The sequence below is a fragment of the Syngnathus acus genome, chromosome 11, assembly GCF_901709675.1.
Source record: "Syngnathus acus chromosome 11, fSynAcu1.2, whole genome shotgun sequence".
Classification (NCBI taxonomy): Eukaryota; Metazoa; Chordata; class Actinopteri; order Syngnathiformes; family Syngnathidae; genus Syngnathus; species Syngnathus acus.
In genome coordinates, this window is record NC_051096.1 from 529,525 (window position 1) to 552,901 (window position 23,377).

General features: G+C 46.1%; 3 protein-coding genes across 11 annotated transcripts; 2 read left to right on the forward strand and 1 right to left on the reverse strand.

The window, feature by feature from the left end:
• The first annotated feature begins 1,068 nt into the window (after window positions 1-1,068).
• On the forward strand, window positions 1,069-5,662 carry mrpl53 (mitochondrial ribosomal protein L53). The gene is made up of 3 exons (XM_037264286.1): window positions 1,069-1,211; window positions 1,517-1,629; window positions 5,481-5,662. The coding sequence occupies exons 1-3, from the start codon at window positions 1,117-1,119 to the stop codon at window positions 5,594-5,596; spliced, it is 324 nt and encodes a 107-aa protein (XP_037120181.1). The 5' UTR covers window positions 1,069-1,116; the 3' UTR covers window positions 5,597-5,662.
• On the reverse strand, window positions 5,523-23,377 carry LOC119130214 (protein LYRIC-like). 9 transcript variants are annotated; one of them, XM_037263955.1, is made up of 14 exons: window positions 23,364-23,377; window positions 16,861-17,050; window positions 16,327-16,449; window positions 14,698-14,809; window positions 14,460-14,618; window positions 14,140-14,379; window positions 13,989-14,054; window positions 13,729-13,826; window positions 12,335-12,430; window positions 12,073-12,145; window positions 11,947-11,999; window positions 7,281-7,518; window positions 6,532-7,183; window positions 5,523-5,582 (listed from the first exon to the last, which is right to left on the reverse strand). In XM_037263955.1, exons 2-13 carry the CDS (start codon window positions 16,912-16,914, stop codon window positions 7,095-7,097), a joined length of 1,401 nt encoding a protein of 466 aa, XP_037119850.1. In that variant the 5' UTR covers window positions 16,915-17,050; window positions 23,364-23,377; the 3' UTR covers window positions 5,523-5,582; window positions 6,532-7,094. The 9 variants fall into 9 exon arrangements, with proteins under 9 accessions (XP_037119850.1, XP_037119849.1, XP_037119845.1 ...); XM_037263954.1 differs by lacking the exon at window positions 23,364-23,377 and adding an exon at window positions 17,100-17,199 and having other exon boundaries at window positions 16,861-17,052; XM_037263950.1 differs by lacking the exon at window positions 23,364-23,377 and having other exon boundaries at window positions 7,281-7,461; window positions 16,861-17,314.
• fabp4a (fatty acid binding protein 4a) lies at window positions 6,277-7,223 on the forward strand. Its single transcript, XM_037264268.1, has 4 exons — window positions 6,277-6,440; window positions 6,555-6,730; window positions 6,808-6,909; window positions 7,024-7,223. Exons 1-4 carry the CDS (start codon window positions 6,368-6,370, stop codon window positions 7,075-7,077), a joined length of 405 nt encoding a protein of 134 aa, XP_037120163.1. The 5' UTR covers window positions 6,277-6,367; the 3' UTR covers window positions 7,078-7,223.

A 23,377-nucleotide genomic window follows, 5' to 3' on the forward strand; every position in this document is an offset into this window, starting at 1 on the left:
CCGGAGTGCCCGGAGAAAACCCACGCGGACACGGGGAGAACATGCAATCTCCACACGGGGAGGGCCGGAGGTGGAATCGAACCCGCACCCCCTTAATTGTGAGGCGGACGTACTACCCATTGCGCCACCGAGCCTCCTAATCTCAAAGTCAATATTTAATATTGTAGAATCAGCCGACTATGACAAAATTAACGTTTATTTTACAAGTAAAATTTTAAATTTTCATTTTAAATTTTAACATTCATACTTTACCCATTTAAAAAAATAATAATAATACAGGCATGATTAAACTAATTGAAACATGTTGAATGTGATATATGCAAAATACCGTAAATAACTAAAAACATTTTATTGCATTACTTGAAAGGAGCAGCTGGTGCGTTCTATATTTTGCGACCTGATGATGGACTGAGAAGTCAGAATGAGTTTTCACTTCCTCTTGCGAGCTTTTTTTTTTTTCGAGTGTAAATGATGAACCAACCGATGTGTTATCGTGGCTCTGGCTTTCTTCCTGAAACCCAAATGTGACCGCCGCCTGCAACAGTGGAACCAAATACCAACTAAATTTAGACAGCATTTCCTTCACATACACAAACTCATTCGCGCGCACACACACACACACACACACACACACACACACACACACACACACACACACACACACACACACACACACACACGCACACACACACACACACACACGCACACACGCACACACGCACACACGCACACACGCACACACACAAACAGCTAAGATAGTTTGATTTTACATTTCCCCAAAATCAAATCAAATTATGTAATCATTTTTTTAAGTATATAATTCTTAAATTATTTTGTTTATGATGAACAATAATTTTGAATACATTTTAACCAACCCATTTTGGGAAAATATATCTAAATTAATGAATCGAATATTGAACACAAACCAGCGTTTCTGTATTATTAACCCCGAAAAAAACATTCTCCCCTAAAATATCCGAGTTATTCACTTTTCCTCAATTGGCTGTGCGCTTTTTTCTATGATTTGATTTGTCGCGTGGCGTCCTCCGGCGGCCACTTAGGAATAACGCGCCGATCGTTGCATCTCTTCCTTTCCGGGTGAAAGGTGAAACAAACATGGCGCCCCCCCGTCGAGCGACCGTGGTGTTGAAGGCGGTGAAGAAAATAGCCACCCACTTTTGTCCTTTCGAAGCCAACGTCCGCTCGACGCGGTAGGACTACTGTCGATTCATTTGGTGTATTTTACGCCGTGCTTAAAAGGTCGCTTTTACGGTTTACACGGGTCGTCGCATTAGCATGTTGCTAATTAGCCACACCTTTTAACACTATGGAAATAAAATGGTTGTCATTTGCGATTTTTAGTCCTCGCCGTTTTATCCGGACGAAAAAGTTTCAACTATTGCATGCAAGAAACGTTTGCTAAATTACACTGATAGCTTAACAAAGGCCGGATGTGTTTAAAATGCAACGGACTGTATATAAGGCATCTGGAATGTGTCTTCGTCGCCTCCTGTAGGGAATTCCTGGTCGTGGTGGGTTCGGAGAAGGCCAGATTGACCAATTCAAACTGCGAGGTGATATCCATGGTGAAACACGACAAATCAGAACCAGTTGTGGATGTCACTTATGGTAAGGGTCGGCTCATTTATTTGCATGATAAAGGATGAAAATCGAATTGCCCATCAATGGCACAACATTTGTCCAATTTCGTTGTGTACCTGTTGCACAATGACAATAAAACATTACCGTATTTTTCGGACTAAAAGTCGCTTTGGAATAGGTCGCATTAGCCATAAAATGCACAATAACATGAAAAAAACCATGTATAAGTCGCATTTTGGGGGAAATTTATTCGACAAAATCCAACAAGAACAGACATGAACGAGCAACAACAGGCTAAACGATAGGTATGCTAACGTGACATAAACACAAACGAAAAGCTGAGAACGGGCCTGACGTAACATTCAGAGTTATTCAAATAACTATTACATAAATAACACCAAAACCATCTGTGTCACTCTAATTCATTAAATCCATCGATCGTCCTTTATGTCAACGGCTGGGTGCGCACTGCTGATGGCGCTTGCACTTCAAAATATTCCACAGGCCCATATAACGAGATATAAATTATTTATCAAATAACTATTATATAAGCAATAATATTATCAAACCATCTGAGTCACTCCAAATCATTAAATCCATCGATCAAATTCCTCGTCCTTTGTCAACAACGCCGCGCGTGCACCCTGACGTCAGCCTCGTCGTTATTCCACAGATCTAGTATATAACCATATTGTAGCGTTAACAAAGTACAAGGAAAGACGTGGGTTTGGTAAACGGCTCTTTTTTTTAACAAAACAAGAATTCAACGAGCCAACAACTACTGAACTGTAACGATAAAAACATATACAAGTTGCTACACGAAATAAAATATATCAAATAACAGAAATGGGGACTCGAGTCACTGTGACTTGGACTCGAGTCGACTCGAGTCGCTGTTTTGATGACTTGTGACTTGACAAAAATAAAAAAACTTGAGACTCAACTTGGACTTGGAAGTTAAAGACTCGGGACTTGACTTGACTTGGGACACGATGACTTGAATGACTTCAGTGTTATTTAGTTTATGTTTTCAGTTTGAATATAAAATTAATAATACATTTTAAAAAGTAATATCGATAACACGGTAGGAGCGCAGGCTGAGAATGGCGTTGTCATGTTTGGATCGCTACCCTGTCAATCAATCAGTCGTGCCCTCTCTACCTACCTAACGTGTTTATTGGAGAATCACGCCCCTTTATATCAGACATGCACAAACATGTCAGCGGGAGCGGTACCGCGAGTCATCCCCTTCGGCTATCGTAATTACCTTTATGACGGCAAAAGACGGACATCACAGTGCAAGATATGCAACAGAAACATTTCAGACAGCCAGACGACAACTTCAAACTTTGTCCGTTTGGAGTTTCTAGAGCTCTGGTGTCTCCAGATGTTACAGATGAAACATAAAATGTTTCTAATGCTCTTTAATGGGTTTATTCTTTCAGATTTTTTTCAGATTATTTTTTCATATTTGCAACTCAAATGTGTCAGACACTGTCGGCAGACGTTCATTTGTTTAGATTTAGCTGTCAATCATTGTATGAGGTAATTTCTTTTTTGTTTGATTCCATGGTGTATTTTACTGAATATCAGTAATTACAGTGCAAATCCAAATTATTGTCATATTTTTTAAACAGGTTAGACCAGGGGTGGGCAAACTTTTTGACTTGCGGGCCGAATTGGGTTCTTAATTTTGACCGGGGGGCCGAACCAGGAGCAGATGGATGTAGTGTTTGTGTGAAGTAATATAAATGACATGTAAAGGTCATTGCATAAAAGGTTTTTACTTTTAGTAGATACCAAAGCATGGATATTAAAAAAAGCTTTTTGAAAACAAATGCATTTATTAACAGCATTAAAAAAAACATTTCACCAAAAAACTACTATCAGTGATTCTTATTAAATACGACACTGTTATGATGAATAACATCTTCCATCACTTCAGCGCCTGCAGGTCAGATTTATGAAATATGTTTATCTAATGAGGCGAAATCACATCCAACGGCAAACATTCTGACCAAATACATCATCTTGAAGAATCAGTGAAAGAATGCATCTAAATAAAGTAATAAAGAAATCAATAGTATTGTTGGTTTCCCTTTTTTGCTAGTGCATCATAGTCTGGAGTAAAATTCGTTGTGGTAATTCTTAGGATAGAGCCGAGGTGTCGGTCCGTTAACCTAGATCTGTGACGGGCTTTGTTGACGTTCATGTGGCTGAACATCTCACACACGTAGGTCGAGCCAAATTGTCCACTCTTTTTTAACATTCGGCACTCAGTGTCCACCTTTCTTTTCTTCGGGCCACTCATTTTAATGGAATGATTCCAGGGGAAGGTTTGTGGGTGGCATTAGCGTAAAACTGTATCTGAAAACTCAGCGCGCGAATTACGAGAATATTGACGTCACAGCCTACACTCGAAATTCGGCACTGATAGATGAAATTACTACGTACTACTGAGTACGCACACGCACTTGTGAGTGTGCACCGAGCTTTCTGACACGGCTCCCGGGAGTAAATGCGCGGGCGGGCGCTTCCCCATCTACTGGGGAAACATAGCAATTGCAGGGAAAATGACCCCAAAAAAATTAATAATACAATTTATTCAGGTTTGGCGGGCCGGATTAAACGGCCCCGTGGGCCGGATGTGGCCCGCGGGCCGTAGTTTGCCCATGTCTGGGTTAGACACATTGGACAATGATGGTTACTTAAAGTTACTTATATCTTGGCTTTTCACGTTACTAAGATCAGATTCTGCGGGTAAAATTGCAATAATAAGGTGACTTGACTTGGACTTGACTTATTTAAGGACTTGACTTGGACTTGACTTTACCTATTTAAGGACTTGACTTGACTTGCCCAAGAAAAAAATGACTTGGGACTTACTTGAGACTTGAAGGTTAAGACTTGAGACTCACTTGAGACTTGCACATGTGTGACTTGGTCCCATCTCTGTCAAATAACTATAACATAAATAGTTCACCGCCACGCGGCCCCAAGCACCGACGTCGACTTCCAGGCGTGTGGCGGCGTGGGCTTCCATCCCCGGAGGTGGCACTTCCAGCCACAGAGGTGGAAGAGAGCTCCAGAGAATAGGACCGGGCGTGCGCAAAAGCCATGTCCGAGCCCCATCCACCGTTCCCGGACAGCCACCCGGCCAAGTGCCGGCCCCTGACTTCCATCCACGGAGGTGAAAGAGAGCTTCGTAGAGTAGGACCAGGCGTGCGTAAAAGCCATCATAGTTTTTCAAACCTTCTGTGTCACTCCAAATCATTAAATCCTTCAAACTCTTCGTCCTCCGTGTCACTTACAAACAAAGCCGCTAATGATGTACGTGGGGCCCTTCGTCATCCCGTGATCGAATCTTTGTCCTTTTATGTAAACAACCGCCGCGCCGCTGACGTCACTTGAAATTCAAATTACAGTAATCCCTTGCTACATCGCGGTTTCAATTTTTATTTTTTTTTTTGAATTTTGAAAATTTGTGAAAAAATTCACATAAGTCGCTCCTCTGTGTAAGTCGCCCCACCACCCAAACTATGAAAAAAAACGCGACTTATAGTCTGAAAAATACAGTATTCTCAGCGCAGCTCCTCAATTTACGTTGACATCACCAAGATGCCACAAGATGGCGCAAAAGCATTAAGTATGACGGAGGTTGAACAAAGCCTGCTTGTGTTGAACTAAGCTTCCGCTGCTGCCACATGTCATTCATCCATTTTATGAGTGCAAACACATGCATCTCTACCATAGGTCAAGAGCGCCTCACCGTCCCATTGTGTGCGCGCCGCTTGACCTTTACTCACACTTCCCTTTTTCCAACCGGCCTTTGTGTCATTGTTGTGAGCAGATCCTCCCGCTTTTGTCTTCCTCCTCAGTGGATGGCGAGAGGCTGCTGATGAAGGGCGCCAACCTGACCAGCAGCGAGATGCTCAGCGCCTTCCAGGCTAGGTGCACGTCCAAGGACCCCCAAGCCAAGGCTGCGGCCAAATAACAAAGAACAATCACAATACTAATGTGTACAGGACTGGATATTTATAATAAAACATGTATCATCTGATTTTTATAAGCCACCGTGTGGGTACAACTTCAATCCTCTCCAAAAAGTCGATCCACAGAGGGCCATGTTACGTAATCTGCCTGAATGGTTGCGGGGCGGGATCTTTACTCAGATTATGTAGGGAGGATATTTGGCAAGCGATGACCTTTAATACACAAGTGCTTTTTCTGAAGCACAGAAAAGAATGACCAAACAAACCTTTCACCCAGTCATGTGTCTTTTGTGCGCCTAAAATACCCGAGAATTGACTAGATGGTTCGGTTCAAGTCACATTAACAAATGCATCATGTTCCAGTTAGCAATTTTATCAATAAATTTGAGTTCACTTCTCAAAGCAAAGTTATTTTTTAAGTGATAGCTCATTTTATGTTGAATTGTAAAACAATTGTTCCACCCAAAAGTAGAGCCTTATTTTCACATTATATGGACAAAACGCTTACGTTAATGCCGTACGTTTGTTTGTAAAACCTTTCCACAATGACTTTCGTGAAAAATTAATATCCCGTCATGAGTTTTAGTAGTGTTAGGCAAAGATGCTCATAGCAAGCAGGGTGAGTGAAGCCGGGGGCGGGGTTTTGCACCCCCGTCCCCTTTTCTGATTGGACCTGCGTGCCTCATAAATACCGAGAGCGCTTACTCCGCTGCCAGACTTTGGAGCTTAAACAAGTTTGGAATACCAGCAAAAAAGCAAAGACTTTTGCAACCATGGTCGAGAAGTTTGTCGGGACGTGGAAGATGGTTTCCAGCGAGAACTTTGACGACTACATGAAAGCCATTGGTAGGATAAATGTTTTGTTGATTACTGTACATTTTTTTAAACACAAAGCCACCATTGTGCATGGAATCCCCTTTGGACCCCCCCCCCTTACCGTGTGCTCGTGGTGGCGCGCAGGTGTCGGCTTCGCCATCCGGCAGGTGGGCAACCGTACCAAGCCCAACTTGATCGTGACAGTGGACGACCGGGGCGCCATCAGCATGAAGACGCACAGCACGTTCAAGACGTCCGAGATTAAGTTCAAGCTCGACGAGCCCTTCGAAGAGACCACCGCCGACGACAGGAAGACGCGGGTTCGAATCCCACACTCGCCTTGCCTTTCTCTGTTGATTTTCGTCCGCTGACCTGAATGACTCGCTCTTGTGCGCAGAGCGTCGTCAGCTTGGAGAACGGCAAACTCGTGCAGAAGCAGACCTGGGACAGCAAAGAGACGCGCATCGAAAGAGAGGTCACTGATGGCAAGTTAATAGCGGTGAGCATTTGCTTCAGCATATCCGAGTCTTGTGATTGGACTGTTGATCCGCATTTGTAGGATGGAATGAATTTCCAGAGATGTACCTCATGGGGCTCACTGTTTTTTGCGCAGAGGTGCATCATGGGAGATGTGGTGGCGGTGAGGACATACGTGAGGGAGGCGTGATGACGTGGCCACCGCCGCTAGCACCGCCGCGCCGGACCCATGACAGGCTCAGTTTCATGAGCGTCCATTTTGTCTAGTTTTGTTTTGGTGTGTTTGCTCCAAAATCCTGAAAATGGTGCAAATTTCAATAAAGCTCATTTGTCAAAGTGTGCCTTTTACTACCGATAACAATCGGCCTGGACGGAACCAAAATGGCTTCCTGCCTTTGATTGCTTTCCATCCGCAGCTCAAACAGCAAACACTTGAAAAGGTCAGCGAGCTTGATGTCCAATTCCCCTCCGGCAGCAGGAACATCCGCTCTGGCCGGTGCATCACAGAGGAAATGTCTTCTTTTTTCCCTCCTTGCAAGAGGTCAAACATTTCCCATTGCACATGTCGAGCAAGCTGAAGGAATGAAAAAGGGGTCACTTGAGGTCCCAAAGACAGATTTTGTTCTCCATCCTGAAATGAAAGAGAAGTCAGTCACATTAACCATGTTGCACAAATCCAACTTTGAATTTGTGCTGTGCATAACAGCAGCCCGCCGTTTGCGAACAATGGAAAGGCGACCATACCCGAAGGGAACGTGTTCAATGAATAGCGCTGACACGGCTGAGCAGGCGTACCGAATGTTTTGACTGCTGTTTTCCTTCCTATGTTTGAACCTTATCGCTATTGGGAGCGGGGAGGGAGCTTTCTGGGAAGGTTTGCCGTGCAAACGGGGAAGCGGCGCAGGAAGCGATGCAATCGTCACAAGGCTGTCGGCAGCCGTTTGGTGTTGTTTCCGTCAACCCAGCCAGGCTTTGCAAACACGTATGCGCTCCATCCCCGGATAAAAAGCACAGTTGGCTCACTTCAAGCCAGTCCAGAGGTGGTGCAAAGGGGAAGGGGGGGTTGCTTTTGTTTGAAGGGCTCTCGGTCACGTCCTCGGCATAACATCTGGAAAGTTCCACTTGAGCGGGAGCGTGGACGCCCTTCCTCTGCTTGTCCTTGTCTTAAGCTTGATGAGACCTTTAAGAACAATACGACGTGACCTTTTTCGCAACCTAAAAACAGCCAAGGCACAAAGTGTTTGTATGATTTCCAACTTCAGTTGAACGCTTAAAACGTGTACAAATCTTGCCAAAACATTCTCCAATTGTGAAAGAACAGACAGTTCACAACACCCCACTCAACTTTCCAGTCAGAAAAACAAGAGCGCCCCCCCCTCAGCATGCGTTCCTGTCCCCTGTCAGGATGATGGAAATCTTTCAAGTGAAGCTACACAAACAAATGCAAGACAATGGCCTTCAGGCCCACTTTCGCTAATCTTGCGTTTATGCAAGAAAAATCAGATAAGCTACGGGCGTATAAATTAGACTGACCTAAATCCTGTGTGCTGAAATGTTTATTTGTCAGCATTGTATGGACACAGCATGAAGGGGACCAAACATCTGGCGTCTGCAACTTCTACAAGTCAGCAATCAACAACATGACCACATTAGGATCTTCAAATGAGATTTGAATGCAAGTGATTCATTTCTACATTTGTTTTGCTTCCCCACTTCTTTCACCTCCTGTGCTACATTAGATTGTTTTCAGGGCTGTTTGTTTTGTTATCATGTCTACCTCCCCCAGTTTCCTCTCCAGGGATGGCGCGATCTTGCCGTTTCTGTTTGGAACGTGAAACTTCTCCGGCATGATCCCATTTTCCTCCTCTGCCGTCCGGACTTTCCCGCTACAGACGGCTCGGCGGCCTTGACCCGCCGCGCTATTAGCAAAGGATGGTTGACCTCCTGCACACTTTTTTTTTTTGTGAGGTGACGTGTGCGCATTAGGCAATAACGGGCAGGCTGAGAAGCCATTAAGGCACAGGATGAGCGATTGTTTACTCTTGTAAACAGGCCTTTGAACGGCCCCTCGTTAAAGCTCATAGGACTTATCGGCCTTGAGGGGCTCCGAGAGTCGAGAGGGGAAGACTGAGCCGACGCCCGTGTGAAAATCGGCGGGATGCCATCCAGCTGGATGGCGGACACGCACAACTGCGGGTTAAAAAAGCAAACACTTCTAAAGACTTGTTTTTTTGAGGGAGGGAGGGAGGTAGGGTGGGACAGACAGACGGACGGACAGACAGACCGCCAGGTTGGCCAAGACAAAGACAGACCAATGATTGGAGGCCGACGGATAGATTGACCATCTGCAGACCAACCAACCCATGGACAGACAAAACCCTTCCGATTGACAGAGCAACCAACAGACAGGCCGACTGACTGACTGACCACTGGCACCCCCCCTGAAAAAAAATCTCTATAAAATGACAAGGTAGTAGGAAACGAGCCAATAAATTCCAAATCCAGTCAATCCCTTTGATCCCGGCGTAACATCTCAGGATTAATTGGAGATGGCAAAGAATTTTGACACAAGGTAAGTCTGGATTTGACCCGCTTGAGCAATTAATAATCACATGATGCCCTGCCGCGAGGGAAGGGATGTTAGTGACCCTCCTTTTGTCCCGCCCGACACGCATTCCTTGAACCCCAAGCCTCCTGTCGAGCTATAGCCGAGCCTGGCTGCTTATACAAGGAAGCAAGAAAAGCGGCCTGGACAATGGCTAAAGAATTCCCACGAGCTGCTGACACTTGGACGTTATTAAAGCGGATGAAAAATGACTTGTTGAACTCCTGAAAATTGACAAGAGACTCACTAAGTTCACCCCCACGTTCTTAGCCAACGTGTTGGTTACATAACCGTGAATATAAAAGAAAAAAAAAAGGAAAAAAAAAAAAGGCATTCAAGGAGAAATTTGTGGTTGGAGGGAGCCCGTGAAGACAAAACAGACAGGTTTGCAACAGTGATGATGGAATGCCGTTGTTCCTTACTCTCGTCAAGGATTGCGCAGATGTGCGCCATAGACACATCAGTCCGGCATGACCAAAGGACTGACAAACACATGCGCCTCGGGACAGACAAACTGACCAATGCTCTGACTGACTAATGAACAAAGAGAACTTTGGCCACCTTGTGCCCCCCCCCCCCAGCCATTTGTACTGTAATCCCTGCAGGTCGGTCATGTTTTACGGAGGTCAGCGTTTGACGACCGCCGGGATCCCACGCATCGACGTCCGCCTCGCTGCCTCCATTCATAGGGGCGGCGGGGGGCAAAATCCTTTTTACAAACAGCATACCGAACACTTAAATGCAACACAAGCCCGGTCAGCATTTACGGCAGAACGAGAGCGAGGGGCTGGATGCGGACAGAAAGGGGCCGAGTTGGCGCATATTGACCAAATTTGTGATCTACAGCATATAAATCAAGATGAAGAAAGGAACATGTGTCCAAACTTGGCTGACTTTTGTTTGCCAAAATGAATGAATTGGCTTTGGCCGACCTCTAGTGGTGACAACAGGAAGCTCATTCAAACCCCTCTCGTCAAGGAGGCATTCAGCTAGCTAACGATGCAATTGGAGGATTTTGTTATGACCTGAACATAACATTTGTATTTTATCTGCCGGATGACAAATCATATGTTCTTTCACTAGATAACTGATCGCTGATGAAAAAAAGAGAAATATTCATCAACTTCCAAGGGTAAGTTGATGAATGTACATTTTGATACATACAAACATCATTTATATCACCTGAATAAACAAAAATAATTTCTTTCAGACAAGTTATTCAATTATAGAAATACATGGATTCAACATTAGTAATAATCTAGGCCCCATCCCTGCCTTGTTACATTTATTTTTGTTCTTTTTTTAACATGCAAACAACATGTTTTTGTTTAATTTAAAAAAAAAATCTATTTAACACACCAGATGGCCAAACAGGCAAAGCTGCTTGCTGCTTTCCATTGACAAATGTCACGATTCTTATTCTTCTACAAAGTCATGCAAGACTCAGTTGACATCAAAAGTTACAATTGGAAGGAAACCACACAGAAGAGCAAAACAGGTCGCCGGAGCACTTTTACATACAACTGACGACAGGTTAAGGCAACGGAATCAAATTCCCGCGACTGGTTGTTTTTCATGTTCCACTTAAAGCTGATTAAAAAAAAATAATAATAAATAAGTGGGAGCGAGCATTTTTTTTTTTGTTTTAGACCACATCAGCAGCTACAATCGCTCATTTGTTGTTATCAGCATGACGAAGGGTGACAAGAGTGGAACAAACGGAGATAATCAATTTCTTACGTCACCACTTGATGGCGCTTAATGAGCATTTGCGCTCATTTAGATTACAGTCGACTTGAAAGATTCAGCGATTTAAAATGTCTTTTTACAGTGACTTCATTTATTTCGCATTGCAATCCCCTAGTGGCTGTTTCATAAAGGCAATTGTCATTTTCAATTCATATTTTTCTAGTTCGGTTAAAACATTTCAACACTACGCTAACGCATCGAAGTGCTTGATTAAATCTTAATTGTTGATTTTCAATCAAGGTGCCAAATTGTTGGCCCCGTGCTGTTCTTTTTGTTTATTTAAATTCCAATGTTAAATTGCATTGAATTTATATTTTTCCACATTAAAGTATCCTGCTGTGGCTTTAATTTGATCCGAAATTGTTAATTGTTTAAATTGCAACTGTAAATGGATTTGTTCGAACAGCAGGAAAGTCAATCAATAAAAGTGTAAACAAACAAGTGCAAAAGAATGGAACCTCAATGATAAAAGTCCAGTGGGCAGCAAAATTAGTGCAAATAAGACTCAAGTCCAGAGGATCTCCTCCTCGCCACATTACATCACATTACGTCAGTCATCTTTGTCTTATTATATTAGCAAGAATTGGATTAAAACCGTATTGAGAAGGAAGCTGCTCATTATTGCATATTGACAAATTCCACAATCGTTTGCATACAAAGGTTGGAAAAAGAGTCGTCAGGTGACTTTTAGGTTTCCCGTCTGACCTTTTTCTTGTCTTTGTTTGCTGTTGCCGCCGCTGCCTTTTGCTCGGGTCCCTCTACCAAACACAAAACTAATTTGAACAAACTCATTTGCTCATGTTTGATTTTGCAAGAAGAATTCAGACTTACTCCAAGATGATATGATCGGCTTTTTGGAGGTAGCGATGGAAAGATCTTCAGGTTTGGGTGCCATGATTACCGCCTAATATCGGTCAATCACAACACTTTCAATGAAAGACATTTTCTGCAAGACTGCAATTCATTAAAGAGACAGTAAGACATTTCATAACCACGTCAGTACCACATTTGCAATTTTGCCAAAGCACGCATACGTGTTAATATTTTGTCACATGATCTGGCGTGCCGACATTATAAGCAAAACAAGTCTTGCCTGAGCCGCTTCTTCGCTCGTCTTCTTTTTCCTCTTCTTCTTGGGCTTTCCGGCACCCCCTGCCGGATCCTCGCTCTCCTTCTCGCCTGCCGACGCCTACGACAACACCCGTGTACATCTTAAAGCTTATGTATCACGTTTATAAATTCTTCCGTTTTAAGTTTTACTCATTCCGTTGTGGTTTATATAAAGTGGAACGAATTGAATTGTCTGAATTCCTCGTTTTGATAGCATCACAGGTCCTTCTTTTCTCCTTGTTCTGAGGTGCAGCTCAGAGCAAGCGGTTTTGGTGCGGCCTCTTTAAATACAAATGATACTTCACACGCCACTCCCTCCAGGCCGCAAGATGTGCACCTCCTTTTCCAGTCGACATATTTGTAGTTTTTAAGCCGAGGTAGCATTTACTTGCGCCGCAAACTTTTTGATTGATTAAAAGATGTCAACCGCAGAAGACTTGTCCATACATACATTACATGTAACAAAATAAATCCCCTCACAATATCTATGAACACGTCTTAAACAAGCACTGCAATCAAGCTAACCAGTAAGCTAATACTAGCGTTAGCGAGAAGCTAACAAATGCATTTAACACATTATTGTGTTACCCAAGAATAATACAGCACCTTCAATGCAATTCACCTGATAAAACAACTCAAAATACACCCACAAGAAGTGAAAACATAGAGCGCACAGCTCTAAAATCAGCAGAAAGACTGACGCTAATGCTATGAAAACGAGTGCATCAGAGACAGGCAATAATATGAAAGTGAAATATTATTTTTGTGTTATTTTTGTATCTCAAGCTTGCCGCTTAAACCTTCTCTATATCTCTTAATCCTTCTCTATACTAACAAAAGATTTCTGAAACACTCATCCTTGAACAAGCAGGACTTTTCCCACCGATATGGGAACACTGCTTGAAAAATTTAATTTGACCAGGCACTTATTTGAGGTTCTGATGCTGGGGGACGGTGCAAGGAGTTGTGTGGATTGATGCATCTAACAAGGGAATATTATGATCTCTCCACTTCGGCTTCCTTGAGTTGTTTGGACTACAAAAGTCTCTCCGAGTAATAAAGATGGCGGATTTTCAAAGCCGTTTGTCCACACCCATCATCTTCTTTGGTAGTCCCACCTAAACGGATGTGATGTAATAGATAAAAATACGTAATAGAAAAAAGAGAAAACTGAACGAAGTAAAAAATAGCCCCCGAACAGATCATAAAAGTATCTCTGCAGCACCTGGAGGGATAGATTACAAAGTACACAATAAAATGAATATAAAAGCAAAAGAAGTGGATTTTCCATGATACGTCTGTGCATAATAGATGGCTGGATGGACGTCTCAAAGGCAAAATGACATTGTGGCATCGTGAGGAATTTGAAAGTCAGACCTTGTTGGCAGGAGTCCGCTCCCTCGCCACAGGGGGCTCCTCATAATTGCCCCAGTGCTCGACGGGGGCGTTCCAGTCGGTGCCGGCGTCCTCGCCCTCTGCGGCAAAGACGCGTTTACTTGGCATTAGCGTGGGGGCTGCACCGAAAGACTGTATTTGAGAAGCACTTTTATCTACAGATTACACATTAGGTGAAGGCGTGATAGGTCAATTTTGCTCTGGTTTGCAGCGTGTGAAAAGGACAGATTGACCACACTCACTCATTCCCGCCCATTCGTCATCGGCGTGATGCATCAATTGCGGCTCCATGCACTTAGACAGTGGCTCTGGAGACAAGACAGACGCAACAGGAGGGATGGCGCTACGGCCTTGAGACGAGACGTGCGACGAGGTGTCAGTCATCTGTCCTACCTGCGGCCGCGTTCAGTCGTAGCACGGACAAAGACGCTGGGTCCAGATCCGATTTCATGTTGGCGCCTTGTGACTCCTGGGCCCAGGACCGGGGTTCGGTTCGGGTGCAGTAGGGGGCACCCCACTTGCTCGTCTCGGTGAAGCCCGTTTGGGTTGGTGGGACCTTGGCGGAAAAGTCAGTCCGGCTTCCGCCGTTGACACCGTTGCCTCCTTTGGCGGCTGATTTGGAGTTTTGAAACTCTGAAACAAAGAGCTCTAAAAATGGGCTTCCATGCCACCTCAAAGTGTACAAGCATTGATGTCCCTCGGCTTGGGCATACCATTAGCTGCTCTGTTTTTCTTCTTCTTCACATTGCTGGTGGAGTCCACATGGCCTTTGGCAGGGTGCGTCACCTCTGAGCCACTCAAGGGCTCTGCACCCTTTTCCTTTCGCCGCTGCTGCTTCTTCTCGCGGTTACTCACTTTGGTCTCCCACGCGCCTGGCAGCGAACAAATGGTCTCAGACCATATCTTTGCAACATGTGTACGCTTCTATTTCACAATGTCGGTGGCCATTACCTTCGTCAGTTTCTTTCCCGTCGTGCGCAATCACTTGCTGCGCCAGTTTTACACTCGTCTTCCTTTTCTTCTGGTCTTTTTTCACTTGTGCGGGCAGCTGCGCATTGGGCGCCTGCAGGCAAGTACACAAACAAAAGCATCATCATATTTTTTAGCTAAAAGAGGCGATGGTAAAGGTACCGTATTTTTCGGACTATAAATCGTGGTTTTTTTCATAATTTGGAGGGGGGGCGATTTATACTCAGGAGCAATTTATATGTGAATTTTTTCACAAATTTTTACTTGATCATTAACACTTTACTTACTAGTATAGTTGATCACTTCACATGTTATTTTCACTTTAAAGTGCATAAGGGCGCACTATGGCGGTGGAATAATTGAACTGAATAACTGAAAATGAGTTCTATTTACTGACTTCCGAAGTTGGGAGATTTAATGATTTGGAGTGACGCAGATTATTCGATAAACTTGTTATTTATGTTATAGTTATTTGACATATAGTTTATTTAGAGTAGCAACGTGTATGTTGTTAAACTTCAGTAGTTTCCGATTTTCTAGGGAGGCCGTGAAGGCAGCAGAGGGGGGGAGCGGAAGAGCGATCCAGGGCGCTTGGGTGTGTTGGCTCACATGTTGAGCTCTTGATTTGTGAAATAAAGAGCCGGTTACCAAACCCACGTCTTGCCTTTTTTTTTTTTTCAAGTGACACGGAAGATGAAGATTCTGATGGATTTATTGATTTAGAGCAGGTATGGGCAAACTACGGCCCGCGGGCCACATCCGGCCCACGGGACCGTTTAATCCGGCCCGCCAACCCTGAATAAATTGTATTATTAAACGTTTTTTTTTGTCATTTTGCCTGCAATGACTGCGTTTCCCCAGTAGATGGGGAACCGCTCGCCTGCGCATTTACTACCGGAAGCCGTGTCAGAAAGCTCGGTGCACACTCACAAGTGCGTGTACGTACTCAGTTGATGCACCACTTGTTTGCGACTAATCTTAACCTGTAAAGTTCTTAAGGCTTACTTTAAGGAAGTGTTTCCCGTTTCCTCACCTCTGTTACCAGGTGTTTGTGAGTTAAAACTCTGCTCTGATTTTCAGATACCCCTCACCGTGTTGCCGTTTTGATTACGTTATTTGGATGTATGCTTTCACCGATTCTTCAAGATGATATATTTGGTCAGAATGTTTGCCGTTTGATGTGATCTCATAAGATAAACATCTTGCATTAATCTGACCTGCATGCACTGAAGTGATGGATACTGTTATTCATAATAACAGTGTCGTATTTTATGAGAATCACTGATAGCAGTTTTTTTTGTTTTTTTTTTAATGCTGTTAATAAATGCATTTGTTTTCAAAAAACTTTTTTTGAATATCCATGCTTTACTACCTACTAAAGGCCAAAACCTTTTATGCAATGACCTTTACAGGTCGTTTATATTACTTCACACAAACACTACATCCATCTGCTCCTGGTTCGGCCCTCCGGTCCAAATTTAGAACCCAGTTCGGCCCGCAAGTCAAAAGTTTGCCCACCCCTGATTTAGAGTGACACGGAGGGTTCGATAAAATTGTTGTTTATATTATTGTTATTTCATACATACCGTAATTTTCCGAAAAATACGGTACCTTCCGTGTTTTGATGGAAGGCAGGTGCAGCTTGCGAAGCACATCCGGATGAAGCCTCGGGGCTTTGACTTCCTGTTGTACTAGCACAGCAGCAGCAGCAGGCTGTCCGTTGGGTTGAAGTTTCTGTTGAAATGTGACATAAACATGTTACAAACATCTTTACAATGATTAGACTTTTAGTTTAACAATGATGTTCTGGTTATAGTTGGCAAGGGTGTTAAACGGCACAGGAGCGTTAAGAGAGCAATATATTTGCAGTAATACTAAATAGCTTTAATTGTTTATCAAGCAGGCAAATTAATTTTGGACGAATAAACTATTACTGTAATGGCAATACATTGGGATTTTTCGTGGGTTTGGATATCGAAACGGAATAATTTTGAACGCGACATGTCATTAGCTCAACGATAAGCCTTGCCTACTGAATTAAGACAAAATGGCGTTCTCGTTATTATTGCAAATCAACAAATTCAATTCAATTTAGCTAAACAAGTTAACCGACGCTCTCTTCCTCAACGACTCAAAGTGTCAGACCTTCTCCCCCCCTTTCTTGGAGTGTCTTTTCTTCGTCTCTTCCAATTTAACCATCTTGGTCACCGTGGTCTTGGCGACGGGATGCCCATCGCCACGGCCACTGGGAGTGACCACCAGGATGCTTCGCTTCCTCCTCCTGCCACCGCCGCCGCACACGGCGGCCCAGGTGACGGCAAGCAAGAGCAGCGCGCTAACGGTGGCCGTGGTCAGAATGAGCCAGGTCGGGAACAGCTCGGGCTTCATACCCAAGTCCAAGCCCAGGTGGCTTCCGACGTATGCTTGCCCGGAGGACAGCAGGTCCTTCAGGCGGCCGGAAAGGAACTCGGCTTCTTCCAGCGCAAAGCCTCGCCAGTCTCCTCCAGCCATGGTGGGCTACGAATGAAGCGGAAAACCGGAGCGGCTAGCGGTTAGCCAGTTAGCTGGTAGCTGTTAGCAGTCGCATGCTAACGGAAATGTGACGTCAGGTCTCCGCTTCCTTCTTCTTTTCTTCTGCGGTATTTTTGTGCGGTTTGATGTTGCATTACCGCCACTGTCTGCACTGGAGTATGAACTGAGAGGAGGTGAAGGTGCAGAAATTTAGAAAATCATATTTTGTCATCCCCATATTCAAAGCACCTAAACACCTGCCGCTGACCATCGATGGTGCTGTGGTGGAGAGGGTGAGCAGCACCAGGTTCCTGGGGGTGCAAATCAGTGAGGATCTCTCCTGGTCCACCAACACCGCATCACTGGCGAAGAAGGCCCAGCGCCGCCTGTATTTCCTGCGGAAACTCAGGCGAGCAAGTGTGGTGAATGGTCTTTGTTGTTTCGCTGGTCTCCAAAAAAACACTCGGTGGCCGATGGCTGGCCCGGGGAAGGATGCACTCCAATGACACACGGCTGATTGGGAAAATATTTTATTCAACCGATGTCAGAGTGATGTCTCTCCAAAAGTTTGAGTGGCCCCAAGAGCAAAGATGTTTCAACTCTCGACAGCAAAGATGTTCGCCCCAAAAAAGCCCTCGCGCGCCTTGCTATTGCTCTTCTCTCTCTGTTCTCCCCCATCATTTGTACCTCGTAAGACAACAGCTGCGGTCCGAGTCTCACTCTACTGGTTACTTCCGATGCCCTTAAAAGGGCATGGACAAAGGTCTTCCTGGTCACGGACGAATGGCCCTTCCATATTCTAAGTACCTACACATTACTGAAACTAGAGCTTCTCTGTACCGCAAAAATAGCTTATGGTCTCCTCACTGCAGCTAGCTCACCATTTAAGGTGACATACAGAGACGCATAGAATCCAAAATTTACCTCATTCCCCCCTCCGGGACTTTATAAATGTCCCGAAAACGGTCTAAAAAGAGATGACATCGGTAAACATCCAAAAATCTTCACCCAACCAAATTTTCTGGTCACGTCTACAATTTGGCCTATACCTGCACAGCATATATCACGCTCGAGGCATGCTACTTAAGGTTATTTTAACTAGGAAAGCTCAAACTACTTTGGTATCCAATTCCTCCCTGACAGCAATCTGAGGCCTCTCAGGAACCACAAATAAAGAAAATTGAAGTCCACATTATCCAAATGACGATAACCACCCCCCTCAGGTAATACCTCAATACCGTCGATAATTTTTGAAGCAATGAATTTGGCGTGGTCCGTTAGAAACCTCAAAAAGTTGCCGGCCCTCCCTCGAGAAAAAGCCCTGCCAGTCTAATGACATGGAAAAAGAGGGAGGCCCTTTCTAACATCCTCAGTGATTCCCTCCACCTGGCGTCAGCCAGGTACAAGGAGTCCTGGCACATATCACAATCCACAAAACAGTATGAGCTCACAAAACAGTAAGGAAAAGAAATGACATGTTCACCGACCGCTAAACAGTCAAACTGCATTGTCATAATGTTAATATGTGACAAGGTAAATGAATAAGATAAAGTAAGGCAGCATGTAGTCATCAGATAAAGTACTGATTGATATAATATTGACGCAATATCACAGCATACTGAAACGTTGAAGCGCCCTCAGTGTTGCCCCCCTTGCATATGTAAGTGCCTGTCGATGCAAAGTCCAGTCCACTGAATGCTCAGTAGTGAATTTGCGCCGGGATCACTGCCCATGGCCTGCCGTCCATCCAAAATCTTTACGTCCACTTCACCGTCCTCAGAGTCTCTTTCCAGGCCCCGGTCAGCGTCCAGGGGTTCTGCAATAATTGGGAGCCACTGCCAGTATTTAACGATGACAACAGCACAAAACCTTGAGTTGCAATAAAAAAACAGCAATGCCCAGCGTAGGCCGGAAGTCCTCCCGGCCCCCTTCGGTCACCCCTAGTAGACGACATCTCCATAACCAGTCGTCTGCAAACAAAATCTTCTCTTTTGGGGTTGAGTGGGGCAGGGGGACGACTGGTGGTCGTCGTCTCATCGACGTGCTCAGTAGAACCTCCGAGCGTTCTCGGCATCTACTCCTTATGATTCAGAGGCCCACGTGATCCCTGAAACAAACAAACAAACAAACAAACAAACAAACACTCCCCCCCAGGAGTTATGAATAATCCCCCTTATTTCTCGTCGTGCTGTCAGTCTCGCAAGATCCCTCCTGTAGCAGAGTAACTTCTGCCTGTTCAAGTTAGTCTTTCCTGCTGCAGCTGTCACTGTCTGAAGTCCTGTCAATCAGTCTTTGCAATCGCTCTTTCCCAGTCCAAATATTAATTTTTACTCCAAATTTTCTCTTTGATTAAAATTTTTCTCAGTATTCTCAAATGGGTATCAGTCCTGTCAGTTTTGTTCACCCAATTTGTTTATGTACATTATCTTTGTCTCCCCTTCAAGTCACCTCGCTGTTCAAATCAGTCGCCCTTTTGAAGCAGTGGACCTGCAATTTTCCCAAAATGATTTACCTATCTTCCCATGGGCTCACCACCTGTGGGAGGGGCCAAAGGGGTCGGGTGCAGTGCAAGCTGGGCGGCGGCCAAAGGCAGGGACCTTGGCGGTCTGATCCCCGGCTGCAGAAGCTGGCTCTTGGGACATGGAATGTCACCTCTCTGGCTGGAAAGGAGCCCGAGCTGGTGTGCGAGGCAGAAAAGTTCCGACTAGATATAGTCGGACTTGCCTCCACGCACAGTTTGGGTTCCGGTCCAAGCCCTCTCGAGAGGGGCTGGACTCTCTTCCACTCTGGAGTTGCCCACGGTGAGAGGCGTCGAGCAGGTGTAGGTATACTTATTGCCCCCCGGCTGGGCGCCTGCACATTGGGGTTCACCCCGGTGAACGAGAGGGTAGCCTCCCTCCGCCTTCGGGTGGGGGGACGGGTCCTGACTGTTGTTTGTGTCTATGCACCAAACGGCAGCTCAGAGTACCCACCCTTCTTGGAGTCCCTGGAGGAAGTGCTGGAGAGCGCTCCTTCTGGGGACTCCATCGTTCTACTGGGTGACTTCAATGCTCACGTGGGCAATGACAGTGAGACCTGGAAGGGCGTGATTGGGAGGAACGGCCCCCCCGATCTGAACCCGAGCGGTGTTCTATTATTGGACTTCTGTGCTCGACACGGATTTTCTATAATGAACACCATGTTCAAACATAAGGGTGTCCATGTGTGCACTTGGCACCAGGACACCCTAGGCCGCAGTTCGATGATCGACTTTGTAGTCGTGTCATCGGATTTGCGGCCGCATGTTTTGGACACTCGGGCGAAGAGAGGGGCGGAGCTGTCAACTGATCACCACCTGGTGGTGGGTTGGCTCCGATGGTGGGGGAAGATGCCGGTCCGACCTGGCAGACCCGAACGCTCTGTGAGGGTCTGCTGGGAACGTCTGGCGGAATCCCCTGTCAGGAAGAGCTTCAACTCCCCCCTCCGGCAGAGCTTTTCCCACGTCCCGGGGGAGGCGGGGGACATTGAGTCCGAATGGACCTTGTTCCGCGCCTCCATTGTTGAGGCGGCCGACCGGAGCTGTGGCCGTAAGGTCATTGGTGCCTGTCGTGGCGGCAATCCCCGAACCCGCTGGTGGACACCGGCGGTAAGGGATGCCGTCAAGCTGAAGAAGGAGTCCTATCGGGCCGTTTTGGCCTGCGGGACTCCGGAGGCAGCTGACAGGTACCGGATGGCCAAGCGGAACGCGGCTTCGGCGGTTGCTGAGGCAAAAACCCGGGCGTGGGAGGAGTTTGGCGAGGCCATGGAGAATGACTTCCGGACGGCTTCAAGGAAATTCTGGTCCACCATCCGGCGTCTCAGGAGGGGGAAGCAGTGCAACGTCAACACTGTTTACAGTGGAGATGGCGTGCTGCTGACCTCGACTCGGGACGTCGTGTGTCGGTGGGGAGAATACTTCGAAGACCTCCTCAATTCCACCTACACGCCTTCCATTGTGGAAGCAGGGCCTGGGGACTCTGAGGCGGACTCTCCAATCTCTGGGGTCGAAGTCACTGAGGGAGTTAAAAAACTCCTCGGTGGTGGATGAGATCCGCCCGGATTTCTTAAGGGCTCTGGATGTTGTGGGGCTGTCATGGCTGACACGTCTCTACAACATCGCGTGGACATCGGGGACAGTGCCTCTGGATTGGCAGACTGGGGTGGTGGTTCCCCTCTTTAAGAAGGGGGACCGGAGGGTGTGTTCCAATTACAGGGGAATTACACTCCTCAGCCTCCCTGGTAAGGTCTATTCAGGGGTGCTGGAGAGGAGGGTCCGTCGGGAGGTCGAACCTCGGATTCAGGAGGAACAGTGTGGCTTTCGTCCTGGCCGTGGAACAGTGGACCAGCTCTTCACCCTCAGCAGGATCCTCGAGGGTGCATGGGAGTTCGCCCAACCAGTCCACATGTGTTTTGTGGACTTGGAGAAGGCGTTCGACCGTGTCCCTCGGGAAGTTCTGTGGAGGGTGCTTCGGGAGTGCAGGGTGCCGAGCCAACTGATGAGGGCGGTTCGGTCCCTGTATCACCAATGCCAGAGTTTGGTCCGCATTTCCGGCAGAGTCGGTTTCGTTCCCAGTGAGGGGTGGACTCCGCCAAGGCTACCCTTTGACACCGATTCTGTTCATAATTTTTATGGACAGAATTTCTAGGCGCAGCCGAGGCGTTGAGGGTGTCCGGTTTGGGGACCTCAGCATCGCGTCTCTGCTTTTTGCAGACGATGTGGTGCTGTTGGCTTCTTCAGGCCGTGATCTCCAGCACTCACTGGAGCGGTTCACAGCCGAGTGTGAAGCGGTCGGGATGAGGGTCAGCACCTCCAAATCCGAGTCCATGGTCCTCGATCGGAAAAGGGTGGAATGCCCTCTCCGGATCGGGGATGAGATCCTGCCCCAAGTGGAGGAGTTTAAGTATCTTGGGGTCTTGTTCACGAGTGAGGGGAGGATGGAGCGCGAGATCGACAGGCGGATCGGTGCAGCGTCGGCAGTAATGCGGACTCTGTACCGGTCCGTCGTGGTAAAGAGAGAGCTGAGCCAAAAGGCAAAGCTCTCAATTTACCGGTCGATTTACGCTCCTACCCTCACCTATGGTCACGAGCTATGGGTCGTGACCGAAAGAACGAGATCCCAGATACAAGCGGCCGAAATGAGTTTTCTCCGCAGGATGTCCGGGCTCTCCCTTAGAGATAGGGTGAGAAGTTCGGTCATCCGGGAGAGACTCGGAGTAGAGTCGCTACTCCTCCACGTTGAGAGGAGCTAGATGAGGTGGCTCGGGCATCTCATCAGGATGCCTCCTGGACGCCTCCCTGGGGAGGTGTTCCGGGCATGTCCCACCGGTAGGAGACCCCGGGGACGACCCAGGACGCGCTGGAGAGACTATGTCTCTCAGCTGGCCTGGGAACGCCTTGGGATCCCCCGGGATGAGCTAGATGAAGTGGCTGGGGAGAGGGAAGTCTGGGAGTCCCTCCTGAAGCTGCTGCCCCCGCGACCCGACCCCGGATAAGCGGAAGAAGATGGATGGATGGATGGATGGATGGATGATTTACCTATTCAACTCTTTTCAATATTTGTTATGCAAATTAACCCTCTTAAAATGTGTTCTTAAATACTTTCCCTTCAATAGCAGCTTTAATGCATTCATATGTTAAGAAATTTTCCCTATTCCTTGTTTCTGGTCCAGTTTCCTATTTTATTTAATTACCTTCCAAACATTTGTTGTCTATTGTGCTGCAGTCTAATCCCTATTAGCTGTATGATTTGTCATCATTCGTGCTTTTCCGTTGACACTTTAACCGTTACTGTCGCTAGATTATTACCACGCTTTGCATCCATTCCAGATTGTTGTCTCCCATTAACTCCTTTCCTTTCGAGATGCGTCTTCTGCTCCTTCCATCACTGCCTGTTGAATTCTGGCACGTCCTGTTAAAGCCTCAAAAATAATTGAATCCGAAAAAACATTGAATGTCACAAATAGCTTTTATATCTACTTACTCATTTAAATGTAACTCCCCCCCTCTGACACATTCACTCAATGTGTCACCAGGCATTCAAAAAGGAACCGGCAAAACGTCCTACCGCATCATCATATGCCTTGCAGCCAGTTTGTCGAACCTTTCACTCATCCAGAACCGTCATCCCCAAGT

What these genes read in the sequence shown, in the direction of transcription:
- mrpl53 (XM_037264286.1), top strand. Translation starts at nt 1,117, where the DNA reads ATGGCGCCCCCCCGTCGAGCGACCGTGGTGTTGAAGGCGGTGAAGAAA. An exon ending in GCCAACGTCCGCTCGACGCG is followed by an intron (nt 1,212 to 1,516) that starts GTAGGACTACTG and finishes CGCCTCCTGTAG; the next exon opens with GGAATTCCTGGTCGTGGTGG. An exon ending in AGTTGTGGATGTCACTTATG is followed by an intron (nt 1,630 to 5,480) that starts GTAAGGGTCGGC and finishes CTTCCTCCTCAG; the next exon opens with TGGATGGCGAGAGGCTGCTG.
- fabp4a (XM_037264268.1), top strand. Translation starts at nt 6,368, where the DNA reads ATGGTCGAGAAGTTTGTCGGGACGTGGAAGATGGTTTCCAGCGAGAAC. An exon ending in CGACTACATGAAAGCCATTG is followed by an intron (nt 6,441 to 6,554) that starts GTAGGATAAATG and finishes GGTGGCGCGCAG; the next exon opens with GTGTCGGCTTCGCCATCCGG. An exon ending in CTGATGGCAAGTTAATAGCG is followed by an intron (nt 6,910 to 7,023) that starts GTGAGCATTTGC and finishes TTTTTTGCGCAG; the next exon opens with AGGTGCATCATGGGAGATGT.
- LOC119130214 (XM_037263949.1), bottom strand. Translation starts at nt 17,226, where the DNA reads ATGGCTGGAGGAGACTGGCGAGGCTTTGCGCTGGAAGAAGCCGAGTTC. An exon ending in CGGGAAAGAAACTGACGAAG is followed by an intron (nt 14,619 to 14,697) that starts GTAATGGCCACC and finishes GTTCGCTGCCAG; the next exon opens with GCGCGTGGGAGACCAAAGTG. An exon ending in ACGACTGAACGCGGCCGCAG is followed by an intron (nt 14,055 to 14,139) that starts GTAGGACAGATG and finishes TCTTGTCTCCAG; the next exon opens with AGCCACTGTCTAAGTGCATG.